Genomic DNA, 18,367 nt, shown 5'->3' on the forward strand with positions numbered 1-18,367 from the left:
ATGTGCCATTCAGTGGCTGAATGGCCACTGAAAAGTTACTGAAAGCCGCCTTTCAGTTTTAACTGAAAGGTCTTGTTTCTTCCTGTGATTTTACGTAACAGCTAAGCGTTTTGTAATTCATGATGGTTCACTTTTTAAATAAGTATTCAACTCGCGAAATGACGGTGCCGCAAAAGTTTTGTGATCATCAATATATGTATTACCTTTTTCGCATTGATATCCCTGATATCCAGATTTACACCAAAAACACGCCCCAGTCTCTACGTCACAGAAACCGTCATCACGATTCTCAGGACAGGGAAGGGAACAGTTTGGTCCGTAGGAGCCAGTCATGCAACCTTCAAATATCATATAAAATTTACAAATATGTGCAACACAACACATGACATGTATTTGACAAAATAAATGGATATCATATATAGAAAACAATAATAACAGAAAAAAATAATAAAGACTTTATACCATAGACTTCCACCTCACAGAGTTCATTAAATGCGTAGTCAGAATAACCATCCGGGTATTTTACACTTGCCAGCCTCTCATTGTAGTAGATGACGTATTGTGCATGAAAGGTACAGGTTATATTGTCAATGGCTGGTATTGTAGATCTGGTATAGTTTGTATCGTGGAAACATAAGTAACCATCAAGTCTATTTGTTGTGTTTGATAAATAAACACGAAAACCAAGAAATCGTTCTGTTAATCCATTATTTTCATCTGAAATTTTAAAACACTTAATATTTTATTATGACAGTCGTTTTTTCTCTGAAAATAATACAAAGTTTCATTATGAAGAAATCTCCTTTGAGTAAAAAAAAATCTCAAACAGATAACAGAGAAACAATAAATAATTAAATGTATGTCCTCGTAATAATTCCAAAAGTCAATGTTAAGGTAAAGAGTTCAATTCATTTGATATTATATAAGAGATCAAGTAATATTTGACCAGAATTCTAAATCCCTATCACTTACAATTTTCAAAATATGAGTTACAGGCGGAGAGAATGACCGACAGATGCATCTCTGGAAAAGGCATCATTTGTTGTGGAATTCCCTAGTACTTGATAAGAGAAAGGAAGAGGCCCATTGACCTTATTGGTCACCTGACCATTTTGTTACATCTTAAAACAGAAATCCCCTCGCCTTAGGACCACACATTTCGCAATTTTGAAAAAAAAAACGCCCTTGTTTATCAGTGTTTGATTAGTACCAAAAAAAGAATACAAAGTATGAATATTCATTTTCAGTATATCATAATTCGAGTCCTCCTATATGGTACATTATACAACTGACTTATTGGCCTGAAATTCAAAATTCTCGAAGAAGGATACTGACTTACCAAAACACAGATAGGTCATCTGCTTACGCAAGTGAGTTAAGGCTACGTATACGTATGGAAGTTTCTTGGCAAACAAAATCATAATTAAAACCCAAAATGTCTATACCGAAAACAAAAAAAACTTAAGAGTTGTTTTCTAATACATTTTGGTACCCATGAAATGCGATAACCAGGACACAGGACTCTCTACTACACATATTTATAAGGAACCTCAACAAAATCGATTCGGTGCAAGGGCATACCTTGCTTTGTTTTACGGAAAAAAGGCATAAATGGACGCAGAATGTGCCAAGGATTTAAGTTGTTGCTGCACAAATGTCGAAACAGTAAGTATTTGGTTGCTATTTATACTTTTTTTAAGTTGAAACAGAGTTAAACTTCATATTCATGTCCAGTTCACTTTATCAGTTCGATAAAACGGCAATGTTGGCACGATATTGTGATAAGATTGACTGCACTGTTTTTATTCATTATGAAAACATTGCAGTGTACACGATTTTGATGCAATATCGCTTTAACATCGTCTACATTAATTGTTATTGTTTCTACATAACGACATCGTCGATGTCGGCATCGCAATGTAAACGATGTTGAAGCAATACGGCGTTTACATCGTCTGCATTGTTTTTATTTCTCCATTATATGTCGACATCGCAATGTAAATAATATTGAAACGATATCATGTTAAAATCGTCTAGATTGGTCTTGTTTCTACGTGTCGACATCGTCGATATCGCAATGTAAACAATGTTGATGCGATATCGCTTTTACATAGTCTACATTGATACCGGTATTATTTCTATTGTGAGGGAAAATCATATACGACACTTATATATAGTATGATTTTATGCATTAAATGTGTTTTCAACGACTTTACCAAGATAAATAAACATAAAAGGAAACGTTATGCTGATAGGATGTCGACTTCATATAGGCCACACAAATATGTTAACAAGAAAATAAGAATGCAATATTCACACAATATCTACTTATTATCGACCAACATGGCTGTGCGTGTCAATGATGTGAAGGATGTCAACAAGATTTTTAAAAGGGCATTGTTGACACAGTGTTGACTCGATTTCGACCAACATTGCGATGTGGACGATGTGAACGATGTAAACAAGAAAAATAAGAAGGGCAATGTTGACACAATGTTGACTCGATATCGACCAACATTGTGATGTCGATTATGTGAACGATGTACACCACAAAAATAAGACAATAATAAGACATGCAATGTTGACATAATGTCGACTCGATATCGACCAACATTGCAATGTCGACGATGTGAACGATGTAAACAACAGAAAATGAGAAGAAAATGTTTACACGTTGTGGACTCATTATCGTTTAGCAATGTAATATATAGAAAGATTAACAAAGATATCAATTATCCAACATTGTCAGGTTGAATATGTAAAGATATCAGGAGGACTGGTATTTCACTGCGATGTCGACAATATCGAAAAAAACATCGTGCACTGGAAGTACCTCAAAATTCACGTCCAATGTAATTTTCTTATTTTTTTTATCGATTTAGAAGGTGCATAGAATTTGTGCAGCAATTCTGTGATTTCCTAAATTATTCAACTTAATATTTTACATTATTTATTTTAAATTAGATAGGATATACCCTTGCGCCGACGTTGTTTTTTTTTATGTTTAATTTGCTTAATTACCTTGAATAAGAAAGAATAATGACGTCATAATATGACTTGATAATGTGAACTAGTTGCCACATCTTGTGGATGCCTCGTATTAAAAAAAATATTAAAACTTTCTCTGTAAAAAAAATATACAACTTATGAATTGTTATTATCTCATTTGCATAGAAACGCCCATATTTAGTAGAAGATGATTGATTTTATATTGTTCAACGTCACTTGAGAATTTTTCACTCATATGGAGACACCACCACTTGCCGGTGGAGAGCTACAAATTGTGTCCTCTACTAAGCACTCAGGGCCATTGAGTGCAGAGAGGGATCTTTTTCGTGCCAGCACCCACTGCGACACGTGACCCCGGTTTATACGGTCTCAATTAAAGGACCAAAGGACCAAAGGACTGGTCTCTACGTCCCACAGTGGAATTCGAACCCGTTTAACAAGGCACAATCTACCTGATATCTGCATATTTGTTCACCAAGCATCATGGTAACTTTTATTGGCGTTATTGGCTTCGCAATAAAAAAATACGTCAAAAATTATGTCAAATGCACTCAAAAATTTAGCAAGATTTGCATACCTTGTATACAATTGGATAAGTGCAGATTGATCGTTCCGCTCATTCCGTTTTTTTAATGAATTTGTATGCTATATTTGATAATCAACTTTGTAACATTTTATTTGGAGGTTGTTCAGTTAAATACTGTTTTACATCAATTTCAAAAGTTAAAAAACCATTGCAACCAATTGCAAAGATTTTTTTTTTATCTTAAACGGTTTTTGTCTTTCTCCTTCAAATATTTACAAAATATTTTTTATTGACGAGGAAAAAAATATGCATGAATATTTCAATGCATCAACTCCCCCATATAATGTTGCCTTTATTTTACATAATTCACTATATACATAAAATGACCATGTACTCACATCAATTTACTGAAAATAACCCTTTCTCCCAGTCAATATATCAAATAGAATAGAGAGTTAGTGTTTTTATTTCCTATGATACTGCTTCTTTTTGAGAGACATAGTATTGAAAAACTGACTTTTAATGACCATGTTAATTGACAGATATTTCACTAGTATATGTCCTTGTGTCCCTGTTTTTTGATTTCGTTAGCATATCGCACGTGAGCAAACTAAAATTATTGTGAGAAAGCTTGTAAAATGATTCCGCCCCACCCAACCACACCCTGGTCCCCCAGGAAAAAAATATTCCGAGGCATAATCTTTCAATGTAGTGCATGTTTTTTTTTTCCTTTTTTTCATCTACTCATTCAATATTTCAACAAATAAGTTTCACAAGATGCCTTATCTCAATACATTTCAACCAAAAATAAATCAATGAAGAAGGGCTTAAATCATTGATTTTCAAGCATATAATTTCCTTTGATACTAATCCCTTACTTTCTTTTTACCTTTAGGTAGGACAACATCAACCATATACCGAAAACTTTTGATAGAATATGTTTTGACTTTTCACGAAATGTTAGATGTCTGCTGGGTACGACTTTTATAGATTTAGCATAGTAAGAAATTTGCTATTAGTAAAGAAAATTCCTAAACATAATAAAGAAACAGAAATAGGTTTTGCTATTTAAGCAATATTTGTTTTTAAAAATTGAATTATTGATTATATAAAAAAGAATTTAAAAAATCAGTTAGTTATTTTCTTTTACCTTTCCGTTTATCTTTTGAAAAACATTTTTCGTTTAGAAATGTTTTTATCTAAGAAATTTAAATGAATTTCTTTATTAGAAAACTCTGATGACATAACAGGATGACGGAAATAACTTAACAGCGTTTCTTGGAATACAGCATTTAACAAAAATCTAAACATGCACGATAGAAAATTAAAACTTACCCCACACATTATTATCAGTCCGGTAATAAATCCGTATGTCATGGATGCTAAAGACTGATACCCACCAGGTGGCGGTTCTTTTATTGTCAGCTGACTGAACACACTGTCCTTCCAACGGGTTGAGGTCAGATTTCAGTCCATCTACTGCATTACTAGAATCAAATCTACTGTCTGATACAATATAAGGATATGTCTGCCAAGTCTGTCTGTTCAAAGCTACTTTCACTAAAAATCACAAAAATTTAGCTCATAAAAGTATTTTGCTTTTTTTTTAATTTGAGTGCATCAGGTACATGTACATGATAAAAAGTTTCATTGGAGGTTCATGAAATTCTTCCTTCTATGACAAAATATTTTTTGCAATGATTAATATATAAAAAAATAAAGAACAATAAACACATCTCAATAAATCACCCTTAATACAGCTACGCACACTTTTAATCTCACGTGGTTTTTCGCACAATTTAAGGTAACATTTTTCTAGCAATAAAACATAACATTATCGGGACATTAATACAAGGCATTAGCCAAATAGGTTTTATGTTTCACATGGCAAAGGTTCATCATTTTTTCATTATCTTAAGTTTTGAAAATTGATGTGTTAAAAAGGACTTTATAAATAAATCGTATGATAGTACATCTGCATGATTTTACCATACGTATTCATAAATTAAATTGATCGACCTTTCATTGATACTTCTTATCTGGAAATTCAAAACAAACTTCTTTAGTTAGCATTTATCTATTTTTTTGCACATTTGCCATACTCGTCTTAGCTTTTTTTTTATTCGAAATGTGGCATCGAAAATGACAATAAGCTGTCTAAAGAAATTATGCCAAGAGATATCAAAGTATGATTCATCACGAAAAATAGTAATTTTGTACTCTTGAATAGAATTTTTTTAAATTTAGGGTCTTAAACTTTCCACTTTTGTGCTGGGGTGTATTTTTCATGATGCTAGATCAGAAAGTAACTTTTAGAAATGCCAACTTTTTAACATGTAAAACAGTTGAACAGATGAAAATTACTTTTATCATCTTACGGTTTAGCGTTATGGTAATGCAAAGATAATACAGAAGTTAAATCAGCTGCCCTAGAGAAGACAAAGAATTGCAAAAAAGGTACAAAAACGGTTGCATTTTACGTGAAAACATGAGACACAATTTATGAACTAAAACAATTCACCAACCAGGGACATATCAAAATATTACTCATTTATTTGTGTAAATTTGTGTAAATTATGCCCTAAGTAAGTGAAATAAACTTAAAATTTAGTTTAAAAACATTTTAAAGATATATTTTGTTTTGTAGTTACACAAATTCGTATTGTAACAATGAGACCTTAATGTATGAGAATATCATGTGACTTTTATAAGTACGGGGAGCTGTATTATCTTGTAACACAACCACGTCGGTAGGGGTGACTAGATGCTTTAAACAGGTTCTGCACTTTTAAGGTATTTTAAAGGGTTTTCTGACTAAAATGCAGAAATCACCTTCAAAATGTGAGAGGTTTTCTTTTTCTTGTCCTTTTTTATTGAGAAATTCATTTCTCATCCCCTATTTCTTACTAATATGTAAAGAAATCGAAATTCTACTCAAAAAACTCGAACGTGGGAGTTTAACAAACAGTAGAGACACCAAAGAAAGAATCATGTAAATAAAAAAAAATAAATACGAGTTTGTTTTTCTTAAATGTGTCTATCCTGTTTTGAAATCTGCAGAAAATGTCTTACAAAATACTCCCTAAATATCAACTAACATGATCACGATAATCCATAGAGAAATGTATCGTGAAATTACCAAATTATTAATCAGAATAGGTCAAAAAAATTATATGATAATGTGTAAAGGGAAAGTGCAATACTGATTTCACAACACTTATGTCTATTGTTAACATGGACGTCATTAATAATGCGTGCTATTGTTCTGTTTAGTTATGATGTATTCTACAGCTATCATTGAGTCATTACACTGTCATTAAAATTGAGGTCTTAATGATAAAGCGATATTTAAGTCTAAATGGCAACGATTATGTGTGAAAAACTTCCGGAATTAAAATAAAATAACACATCATTGTATGAATCTGGATGAGTATTTTATTTATTTATTAACTCCAAATATATTGATTTTTATCAGAATTCGAAGATCGATGTAATTTAGAAATACTGCTTTCGAAGAAGAAATTCAAATTGATTCTGGTATGCGAGCCATGCCTTAAAAATTTAGCATTTTGAATAAACACCACATATACTACACGCTTGATTTATTTAAGTAATATGAACTCATGCAAATAGAAAATGACACGTGAATTTGAGAATTTTCAAACTTACCATAGCCATATACATACCCAAATACCAATGCTAAATAATAAATTTCCATTATTGAAATCAAATTGACAAACTATCACAAGGATTATAAGAAATTAAAGTTGTCAATGTTATCATCTAATAAGAATTCTTAACTCTACCAGGAAGTTATATTACGTCATTTGACATTTCATTTGTTTCGTTTTCTTTACAAAAAGTACTCTATTGTAGATCACAAAATTTACGCAAAAGATTTTTTTCACGAGAAATTCATTGACTCTTTAATAACAAGATATAATTTTTACGTATTATTGTTATTTCTTTATATTATTAAAAGGAATAGTTAACCCCATTACCTTGTGTGATAATGAGAAAATGAAGTTCTCGCAAATAAAACGTGATTTACAGTTATTTGATAAAATTAATCTATCAGTAATTAAATCATACAAAGCTTACAATGTTAATAATACATTCGCACGTGCACATTTTATTGTAACGCTAGAATAATGAATTCATTTCTGTTTTGCTTGAATCACGTGTATATATCTTAAAGAAATTAAAAATACTTCAGATAATATATATAATATAATAAATTAATATAGCGCCCTATATAATACAAATCTCACCCTAATGCACTTTACAAATAAAATGAACATAACACATACATTTCTTTAAAAATAAAACTAGAATAATATTGAAATTGACAAAATAAAGTTACAATGAATAAAAAGTCTAGTAGTTAAAAAAATCCAAACTAACCATGAGATTAGATCAGTGTAAGAAAATTTAACTAGGGTTTTTCTCTAGATAATCCCTCGCTATGGACGTGATCCTCTTCTACTCAAAGTAAATTAAATACTCTACATATTTCGTAAGTGATAATGCAACGCACTGGATTGCATCGCATGACCACCAGCTCTGAATAAAATATGCATGTAAAAAATGAGATATATAATATTTACGTCTGCAAATTGCTTTTCAGGAAAAAGATATATTTAATATCATTCTTCATATTATATTAAATTCATCAAATAAACAAAAAAAAATGCAAAAATTTAAGTAATATATTATTTCAAATGACAATATGAAAAATATGTTATTGCAGCACACAGATAAAAATTCGGAGAATTTACACTTTTTTCTGTAATATGTAAAACTGATAAATCGGAAAAGTCTTGAATAAAACTTCTATTTGCATTTTCTCTTCAATAGACTTTAATAAACCTTAAACCTACAGGAAGCACTCCACAACAACGTAGTTTAACACTACCCCGGTGATATTTTATTTCTATTTGTAAGAATATTTATGTAAAATAATCTCTGTACCATGAGAAGTGCTGCAAGTATCCTATCCCCCAATCTCAGAAATGATTATTCAACACTTTCAAATGAAACCTCACCAAAATGTGTATATTTGAATTGATTGAAAACATATCTTTATTTCCCCTTATCCATACGAATTCTAAAAGGATTTTAGAAGAACTATAGAATAAATTTTTCGATAGATAAAAAAAAAATGGATTACAGTTTGCAGCAATGCATGTGTTGAACTTTTGCTTCTTTTTTGTTATGAACAACAGAGGCAAGGCTGATCTGCTTTTTTTATACGAAGGCATTAAAGAAGTGTATTAACACACCTTATTCATAAACTTTCTTTCCGCATGAATAACTCATGATGATCAAGCTGAATACTTTTAAATTCCGATTTCTTGTGTTTATTTACACGGATTCTCGTTTTGTTCTACTAAATCCTAATCAATAGCTATAACGTCATGGGTTTGGTGTTTTACCTCGTAACAAATATATAGCTACTTATACCACACAGAAACAACAGCATTGTGTCTATATTAAGCTTTCGCCCGTTTCTATTTATTTTTATGACCACAAATCCATCTTTAATTAGAAATTTCAAGAAATTATTATCTTTAAAGTTCACGTCATAAAACTTTCTGAGACGTTATATTGTATAGGAAAAACATACCTGCGAATAACATAGTGAATGAATGAGCTAGTTAATGACTGAGTGGGTAAAGAAGGATTTATGTAACGTTGAAAGAGAGTCAATGAGTGAGCAGGTAAATGATAGGGTCAGCAAAAGTAGCCTTGAAGGCTGGGTCAATTCGTAAAATAATAGGCGTGTGTATTAGGAGGGTAATGAACAAAGCTCTCTTTAATTAAGGTCTGATTGAGTATACAAGTGCACGAAGAATGGGTTTTTAAAATGTTTTTATTAATATATTGCACATTTTATTGTTTCAACCTTATTTCTTTTAGTAAAATGATGAGATAACGCCTCTATTGTTTAATTACGCAACGTTACTTTAAGTGGTTCTTGGGCTATTGAATAGCTTTTGAAGAAAATAAGAGAAACATACACCGACTTTTATTAGCCAAGGAAGGATGTAATGATTCGAACTGGAATGTGATACTACATGTACCTTGTTAGTAGTCATTCTAGCTATTAAAAAGAAAAGGTTAGCATTTTGATGTTCAATAATTTTTTGTTATTGCTTTGATCATCTATATACCGTTACTGATTTTTTTCTTACATATAGCTATATAACAGAATGTTTTAATGACAACGCACTGATTCCACGTTGGGATATGAAGTGAAAGAGATTGCTGAACATTTTCAACAATTCTTACTTTTCTGAAGACATTCGGGCACATAGATGCAAATATTAACCAATAATTTCAAAAAGCATGTACATGTGCAAAATATGCCAGTTAGGTATTTGGAAATTATGATGTAAGAATGAAGAAATATGTTTACATCAACAAGATAAAATTCGATCGGAACTGAGGAAGTTAAAGAAAACCATAAAAATGCACACATATACAGACTTTGAAACAATCGGAAATTGATTTCAAGTTTGTTAGGTGTACAAAGTTAACGTGCATTTGAAAAAGAAAAACAAAGATGAGAAATATGTGTCTAGCTCAGACGTTCCTCTTATTTCAAACAACTCTGTGACATTATGTCTTGTTTATTGTTCCATAAGATATATATTTTTTTGTCATAAATCAGTGAATAAATTCTGGATTTCTCCCATCCTTCTTGTCGAAAATAGGAAACTTTATCAACGCAATATATTTACCGGTAAGAAAGAATATGCATATTTTTAAAAATTAAGTTATTTTTACAATGAAGTACATTTTTTGCTTAAATTAATATTATATGTACATTCTTCTCTACGCACAGTTCTTATTGCTGTGATTTCCTGCGATTTTCAGTCATTCACCAACGACAGATCGTTTATAGTGACGCAGCATCCAGCGTCAGAGAACGCTGTTAATTTCTTGCGCCTTCTCAACGACCTTGAATCTGACACAGTCATCTGTATGATTCCGCTGAAAGATATTGAACCGGCATTGAAGTAAAATTCGTAGTATCTTTTATCAGTCCCCTACCACGTGAAACCGGAGGGACTGTAGGTTTCCCCTGAGTCTGTACATCCGTCTGTCTTCTGTTCGTCCGTCCGTACGTCTGTCCCATATGGATTTCGTTCTGCATCGTTTATGTTATGACGAAATTATCGTTTTTTTTACAAATGTTATTGCGATCGGGTTCGTGATGCACTAAATAAATGTTCCAAGTGAGTTTGTGTCCTAAAGAGCAAAAGGGATCCCGTTACTGCACATATATTATGCTATTCTCTCAGAATGCTTATTGATGCATAAATGTGTAAAGAAAAAGTGATAACGTATAATTTGTGGACTTTCTTAGGAACAAATACTGAAGTGAAATAACTTATGCAGAATTTTATTAATTAATATAATAAGTTTATCTCATATTGAGAATCTAAATCAACAAAAATAGTTTTTACGCTTATTACTTAAGATATTCCCAAATTTTGGCAAGTACATGATAAGGAAATACATGTACAATATAAATGATTGTACACTGTATATGTTTTTTTTTATTTTCATTGTTTTGGAGTAAGACCTGGTTACCTAGTGCTTCCCCTTCCAATGCGTTCTCTCCTTTTACAGTTCACTATCAATCAAAGACACCGGAACTGACGTCATAAGTACCAAAATGCACGTGGTGCAAAATAATGTATTTTTTATTGCTGATGATTCAGATATAGATTTTTTTCTGTCCTTCATATATATGTGTCAACAATAATGCATATATACTTCAAATAAAATATATTTCCCGATTTATACATTTAACATTGTACTGAACATCTGTTTTTAAAGTATTTGATATATATTGATAATTTCACTCATTTAATGATTTTTTCTAAATATCACTATTTTTTTATTTTTTTTTTTTCAATCGATTTCTACTTTATCAAATAAAATTTACTGATTAAGAGTGAGGAGGAAGCTCATTCAGTAATCATTATTGAACCGAACGTCGCCATTAAAACATCCGAAAACCCTCTGGACACATCCCATCTTAGAAGTTTGGTAAAATGTATCTGTCGCTCTGAGTTCTGAGGTGAAAAGTCCATTATAGTTGTTAGCAAGTAGGTCATTTATACCCCATATTATTTCCATTCTTTTGTTTTTTCACCTCATGGTATGTGTAAAAGCATATCAATGCGACACCAAACAACATCAATAACTTCTGTTGTAACTATCTTGTTCTTTTGTTATAAAGGGCGTGCTAATGACCAGATGTATAGTTTTGAGTGGAGGATGAACAAAGTATCAGAATACTTTTGTCACTAATGTATTATTATTCTTTCACATAAATTGTATATATTTATCCTTCTTTCACCAGAGATGGCGCGTCCCTGTGTAGAATTTTCATAAAATGATTCAACAGATAAACACGGACGACTGTGTGGATGTTTTAATCGCTGTCAGGCAACTTCAGCTTAGAAGACCTGAGTTCTTTGCTAATTTTGTGAGTTGTGATAAGTTAATTGTTATAGTAACTACTTTTATTGACGTCATGATAAAAAGGCTTCTCATATAGAGCATAAGTGTTTATTCAGCTCATTTACATATTAGCCATTTGGAACTATAATGGCGGCCAATTCTATAAAGGTCAGTGCTATTTTTTTTACGTTCTTTAAAAACTTGAACGTTTTATAGCTGAATGCGTGAAGTTGTCCCAAAAGTGACGAAATAGGTAACACATTTATAACGAATTAAATTGTTGTCTTCTTTATTGAAAACAATTTTATTAAGATAATTCGTGTCTGGAATAATTCAAGTAAACAAAAATAAACATGATAACATTCTCAAAATGCACGACGTTTTTCTCGTGGGTAAATCCTAATTTTATTCACGCTATATTAATAATTTTGAAGTTACACAGTCATGTATTTTTGATTTCTTTTCAGGATGAGTATGGACTGATCTTTAGATCTGTATATGATCACATACAAAGTGCATCAGATAACATTTACAGCAATCAGTAAAGTGGTGGATCTGTACGCGTCATCCTTAATGAATTTAAAATTACTACAATATTTTTTTTTATAAGTATCTTTATACCTCTAATGCATATGAGTTTAGACAAACCAATGAAACGTTTATCATATCAGTGAAAAAAAAAACCAACTCCACGCAGTTATTATAAGGCTGTCCGAAGGCTTAAAATGCCTTGAAAATATACACTATACTTTGAGCTAGATTTTAATTTTAATATGTAATCCTTGTTTGAAGTTGTAGTCAACTTGAGATAATAGAATAATCAGGTTTTATTTTACCGCATTTTTTGTGATGTCACATGACTGTATTGATCACGTGACGAAGATTTCTGATATTCCTAATTGTTGCACAAAAATCGCTTCGGCAAAAGGACTAAACAAAAATATTGTGCAAAGTTTGTTACATAGATCAATTCATCGTGATCTCTGGTACATAGAAAGTGCTAGGGGCAGATTTAACTTTTACTTGTTTAGAAAATATTTTACGAGAAATTAAACTTACCAACATAAGAAGGGGTATTTTCCACTCTTTATCGCGATTTATACAAAAATGGCTTACCTACACACAATCCCCCAGCAGAATTCAGTTAGAGGACATACTTCTCTTGTAGATTTACACAGATAATCTTCAATTTGTCCTTGTTTATCACTTGTGCCACTTGTGTCATAAATTCTAACTCTGTCTACGGACGTGTAAGGGAAGAGTTTCACACATATTTTTTGCTATAAATTTTTGAATATGTGCATATCGGACAAGATCAAGGAATAAAGATATTTTAAATTTTAAATGTTCAAATCATAACAACACACTCGAGCTTAAAATACAATCCTTACACCTGAATTAAATAACAAGTCTCCAAATTAAATCTTCATGCTATGTTATAATTATGTCACTTTCCCCGTCATGTCAGCTCAAGTATGCAGTGACTTGACGCCATACTCTATTATGACGTCATATCTAGGTAGTTCAGAGAAATATCTACAGTTTTAACAGTTTAATATTTTACGGGCAGCCTTATCCTAGCTGCGCAGTCATGTTTATATAAGTATAATTAACGACTTTATTCGCATAGTTTTGGATTTATTTTTCACATAAATAAGTTAACTTCTTTTTTTTTTTGATTGATGTGGGTTTCCATTTTTTTTTAAAATGAAAAGTTGAATTTAAATAGGTTCATATGTATATCACGTATATAAAAAAAAAAATATGCATCCTCTTTAAACATAAATTAAGTGTACATTAAAACTTGCAGAATATCAATTAAGTACATTTGTAGAATCTTCTCTTAACTACTATAACTCCAAAGTGCGATGGTGACGCCAAAGTCCGATGGTCTCGCCAAACCCCGATGGTTCGCTGTCTTTACGGACGCCAAAGTGCCATGGTCACGCCAAAGCCCGATGGATTGTTTCCTATGAGACACGTTGCGCTAAAGTGCGATGGTGTGATACGCCAAAGTCCGATGGTGCAAAGGAACAATCAACCTTTAAGACGTCACTCTAGTCCGACGTCATGACGTTGTCCTGCATTCGAAATCCATTGATTTAGTATTTGTCTCGCATACAATTTTACTTGATTTTGCTTATTGTTTTTGTCCACCAGAGCTATTAGGGTTAGTCCTTATCCACTATTCGACTGATAAGGGTAAGTTCTTGAACTCCAATGTGTTTCTTATCGTTAGTCCTCGCACACTATTTGACTGATTTGGGTTAGTCCTGCACACATTCAAGATATTTAGCTTATTGCTGTTACCCATTTTTCCACCGAGAAGTGTTAGTCTTACACTTATATTAAAAAGATTATGGTTAGTCTTTGCATTTAATATTCATTTGTATTCATTTTAAACAATCGGTCCTTGGAATGGTGCGGCATCTCATTTTTGCGCAGTAGTACTATGACGTCATAAACGTTTTTTTTTTCAGCACCATCGGACTTTGGCGTGTAAAACCATCGGGGTTTGGCGCAAACCATCGGACTTTGGCGTGACTATCGGACTTTGGAGTCCCATCGCACTTTGGAGTCCTACATATTCATCATACATAAAAAACTATTAACAATCATCGAATATCAACAAATATGAAAAATGACCTGATCTTTAATCTGAAAACAAGTAAATCAAATTTACAATTTGATTGTTAATTTTGAATTATTTATCTAGATGTTGACCCCGTTGCATATTTCATAATCATTACTTAGTCGTTACACTATATTGAGTTTTGAAAGAAAAGTTTTATTATTACAAAATCAAGGAGAGAGAAAAAAAAACAAATATTGTATTATGGGTATGCGGGATAATTATTTTGTAAATCTGTATTAGATCGTTTTCGAGGAAAAAGTGCCAAAAAGGAATTCTTCAGACTTTTGTAAATTATGCATTTAAGTACAATTGTGTATAAGTATATTGTTACCCTGGCCTGGCAGAATCTATAAAGAACAGGAGAGGTGAAACACGTTATGTTTATTTGGCGGGTTTCAGTAGTTATAAAGTCGAACAAACAACATATGCATTATTACAGATACATACACTCATTTAGTCTAGGGGATTTACAATTACTAATTTACTATGACATCAAAATATCACTGACTAGAATAAAACATGTGACAAGCAACTTTCGTTTGATAATTAATCAATAGTATATTCAATAATACCATATCTTTATGTCCGAAACAGCCAAAACACATTCACAACAGTATTTGTTTACGTTTTGCCTCAAACCGGAAACAGATTACAAACTCTAAAACATGACTCTAAACCGAGCAACACAACTAATTCCGGAAACAAATGAAATTTTATACATTCGTTAGAAAATCAAATCTACATGTTTAGCAAATACTTTCTGTGATTATAAACATGACAATTTAGTACATATAATCTATTTACTATTGTTTAAACTCAAAATAAAGACTTTACACTGAACTCGAACCACGTGACTAGACCATGCTGCTGCATCAAAATATTCACAAATACATTGAAATTCACCTAATTGCAATATTTCGAGAAACAAATGTTTTATATCAAACATATTATTTATCAAGAAAACGGTTACAAACATGTTAACATGTATAAATTTGAGTTCTTACCTATAAAGAACAGGAGAGGTGAAACACGTTATGTTTATTTGGCGGGTTTCAGTAGTTATAAAGTCTAACCCAAAATATACCCCACATTCCGGATTTACACAAATCCAAGAGTTATCTCTCTTTGAGTATAAATTCTATAACAATATGATATATAAGCTATATAAACTGATAGATTATACAAAAAAAATGGGGGTGGCTGAAACCCAATATAAACTACGTCACACACTCCCCTCCAAAATTGAATGTCGTCCCGACATTAACAATTACAATGAAACACTCTTTGTAATTAACATAAAGAAACATTATCAGACTTCTGCTTTCCACAGATCAGTTCATTATCATTACATAGACCCTTTAACAATTTAACATACAATGCAACTTGCTCTATTATACTCAAATGTCTACAACTGGCCAAACTGCAGACAGACACTCTAAAATGTCCTAAGTATACATAAAGCTAGACACTAAGGTTACAAATACTCTGTCGCATACATGTACATGGCCCATATAACAACCATTCACTAATAAAATTTTATAAAACTTTGATCAGTATGTGATTCATATCACTCATGACATTATACCTATACACTAGCACAAGGCATATATATTTCACAAGAGTAATTACTCTTAGAGCTGTAAAACATGACAGTCTACTAATATGTGAAAAATCTACACAAAAATTTCAAAATCTGGTGTAATGGTCTGTACATATGATGGTTTCCCTAACTGATCATATGTAAACTTCCTGGGAGGTTTGGTTGTTCTCTTAGGTCTTTCTGAATGATCGTCTTCAGTCTGACTGGTTTCATCAACACCTGGCTCCTCATGTCTTTCATCAGAGTTTGGGTCTTCCTGATCATTCTGAGTATCAGATTGTCTATCTGAACTATGGGCTGACTTGAAACTGTCACCAGAACTGTCAGAAATCACAACAGGTTCCTCCGAATGAGAGTCACTAGGATTCTCTACTTCAACCACCGAGTCTGAGCTACCGTATTCTGTAATATGCTGTTGAGGCACAAATGGTTCCGCATGTGGATTTAAGGAGATCCCTCCAAAATCAATAGATCCATCCGAATCCGAGGAGCTACCATCAGCGTCATAGACTGGGGCTGTCAGTTTGGGGGGTTGTTTTAACCGGTAGGGTTTTTTCTTCTCCTTATGTCCGGACTCTACAGGTAGGGAATTGCACTGCCTTAACAGGTTCCTGTGAAGTCTCCTGATACCACCCTGTCCTGACTTCTTCCTCACCTCGTACACTGGTGTATCCTCATTTACTTGCTTAAGTACCACATACACATCCCGCTCCCAGTATGACCTTAATTTCCCTGGCCCTCCCTGTTCCAAAAGGTTCTTCACCAGTACATGGTCTCCAGGATACAATCGTGCACTCAATAGTGCCTTGTCATACTGACGCTTTCCCTTATCAGACATCTTCGCTGCTTGCTGTGATGCTACTTTGTAAACCTCCTCCATGCGAGCCTTCCACTGAGTGACATATTGTGAGTAAGTCCGCTTCGATTCTGAATGCTGTAGCTCTGGGAAAACGAGGTCAATTGGCAGTGTTGGATGACGTCCGAATAGCAAGAAGAATGGTGCATATCCAGTTGATTCATTCTTCGTACAATTGTATGCATGAACGACTTTGTTTAAATGAGATTTCCAGTCAGATTTGAAAGATGGTTCTAGAGTTCTTAACATTTGTAACAAAGTTCTATTGAAACGCTCCACTTGGCCATTTCCTTGGGGGTGGTAGGGTGTTGTACGAGAGTGATGAATTCCACACAACTTCTGTAACTCAAAGAAAAATCTGTTCTCGAATTCACGTCCCTGGTCATGGTGAAGTCTGCTAGGCATTCCAAACCTTAGCACAAAATCATTGAACACTTTTTCTGCTGCGGTTTTGGCCGATTTGTTCCTGGTGGCATACACCTGGGCAAAGCGGGTATAGTGGTCCATCACCACAAGAATATATTCATATCCCCCTTTGCAGCGCTCCAGATGGAGGAAATCAATTGAGACCAGTTCCAATGGACAAGTCGTAGTTATGGGTTGTAGTGCTGCTTTCCGCGGAAGATGTGGTCTTTTGTCCTTGATACAACAACACTCCTGAGTAACATATCGCTCAATCTCTGAACCCATGTGCGGCCAGTAGAATCGATCTCTTGCACTACTCAATACTCTCTCTGCTCCTAAGTGTCCTAGATCATCATGTAAATGTTTAAGGGCTAATTTCCTATAACATTTTGGAAGTACAAGTTGTTGTATTTGTCCTTCTCGAGGTAGTGAAATCTCCCTCCTAAGTAGTCCATTGACCATCTTCAACTTTGGCCATTCTCTTAGTAAACACTTGGAAGCAGGGCTCCAACCTTTGGTTACTTCCTTTGACGGTCTTGTCCCCTTTTGTACAAAAGGAATTATAAGCCCAATGTCTGGGTCCTTACTCTGTTCCTGTGTTAAGGTAGCACTGCTTATAGAAGAAAAGGTTCCACCCTGAAGTTTCTCTTCCTCCGCTTCAGCCTCTTTCACTGGTGCAAAAATACTGCTACAAACAGTCTCGTCTAACCTTACTGCTGTCACTATGGCATCAATGGTGTCAGGGGAACAACTTTCTGTAAACTTGGATACGTCAAGCGGCATGCGACTGAGTCCATCTGCATCACTGTTTTTCACACCGGGCTTGTAGTGGATATGGAATCGGAAATCCGCCAACAT

The 18,367-nt window shown here is 33.1% G+C and overlaps 1 protein-coding gene across 1 annotated transcript; it reads right to left on the reverse strand.

Moving 5' to 3' along the window:
- Nucleotides 1-16,321: 16,321 nt before the first annotated feature.
- Nucleotides 16,322-18,367, reverse strand: LOC134253747 (uncharacterized). Its single transcript, XM_062736328.1, has one exon. It carries the CDS (start codon nt 18,365-18,367, stop codon nt 16,322-16,324), a length of 2,046 nt encoding a protein of 681 aa, XP_062592312.1.

The sequence above is a fragment of the Saccostrea cucullata genome, unplaced genomic scaffold, assembly GCF_032062105.1.
Source record: "Saccostrea cucullata isolate Sc308-1 unplaced genomic scaffold, CSIRO_AGI_Scuc_v1 ctg1457, whole genome shotgun sequence".
Classification (NCBI taxonomy): Eukaryota; Metazoa; Mollusca; class Bivalvia; order Ostreida; family Ostreidae; genus Saccostrea; species Saccostrea cuccullata.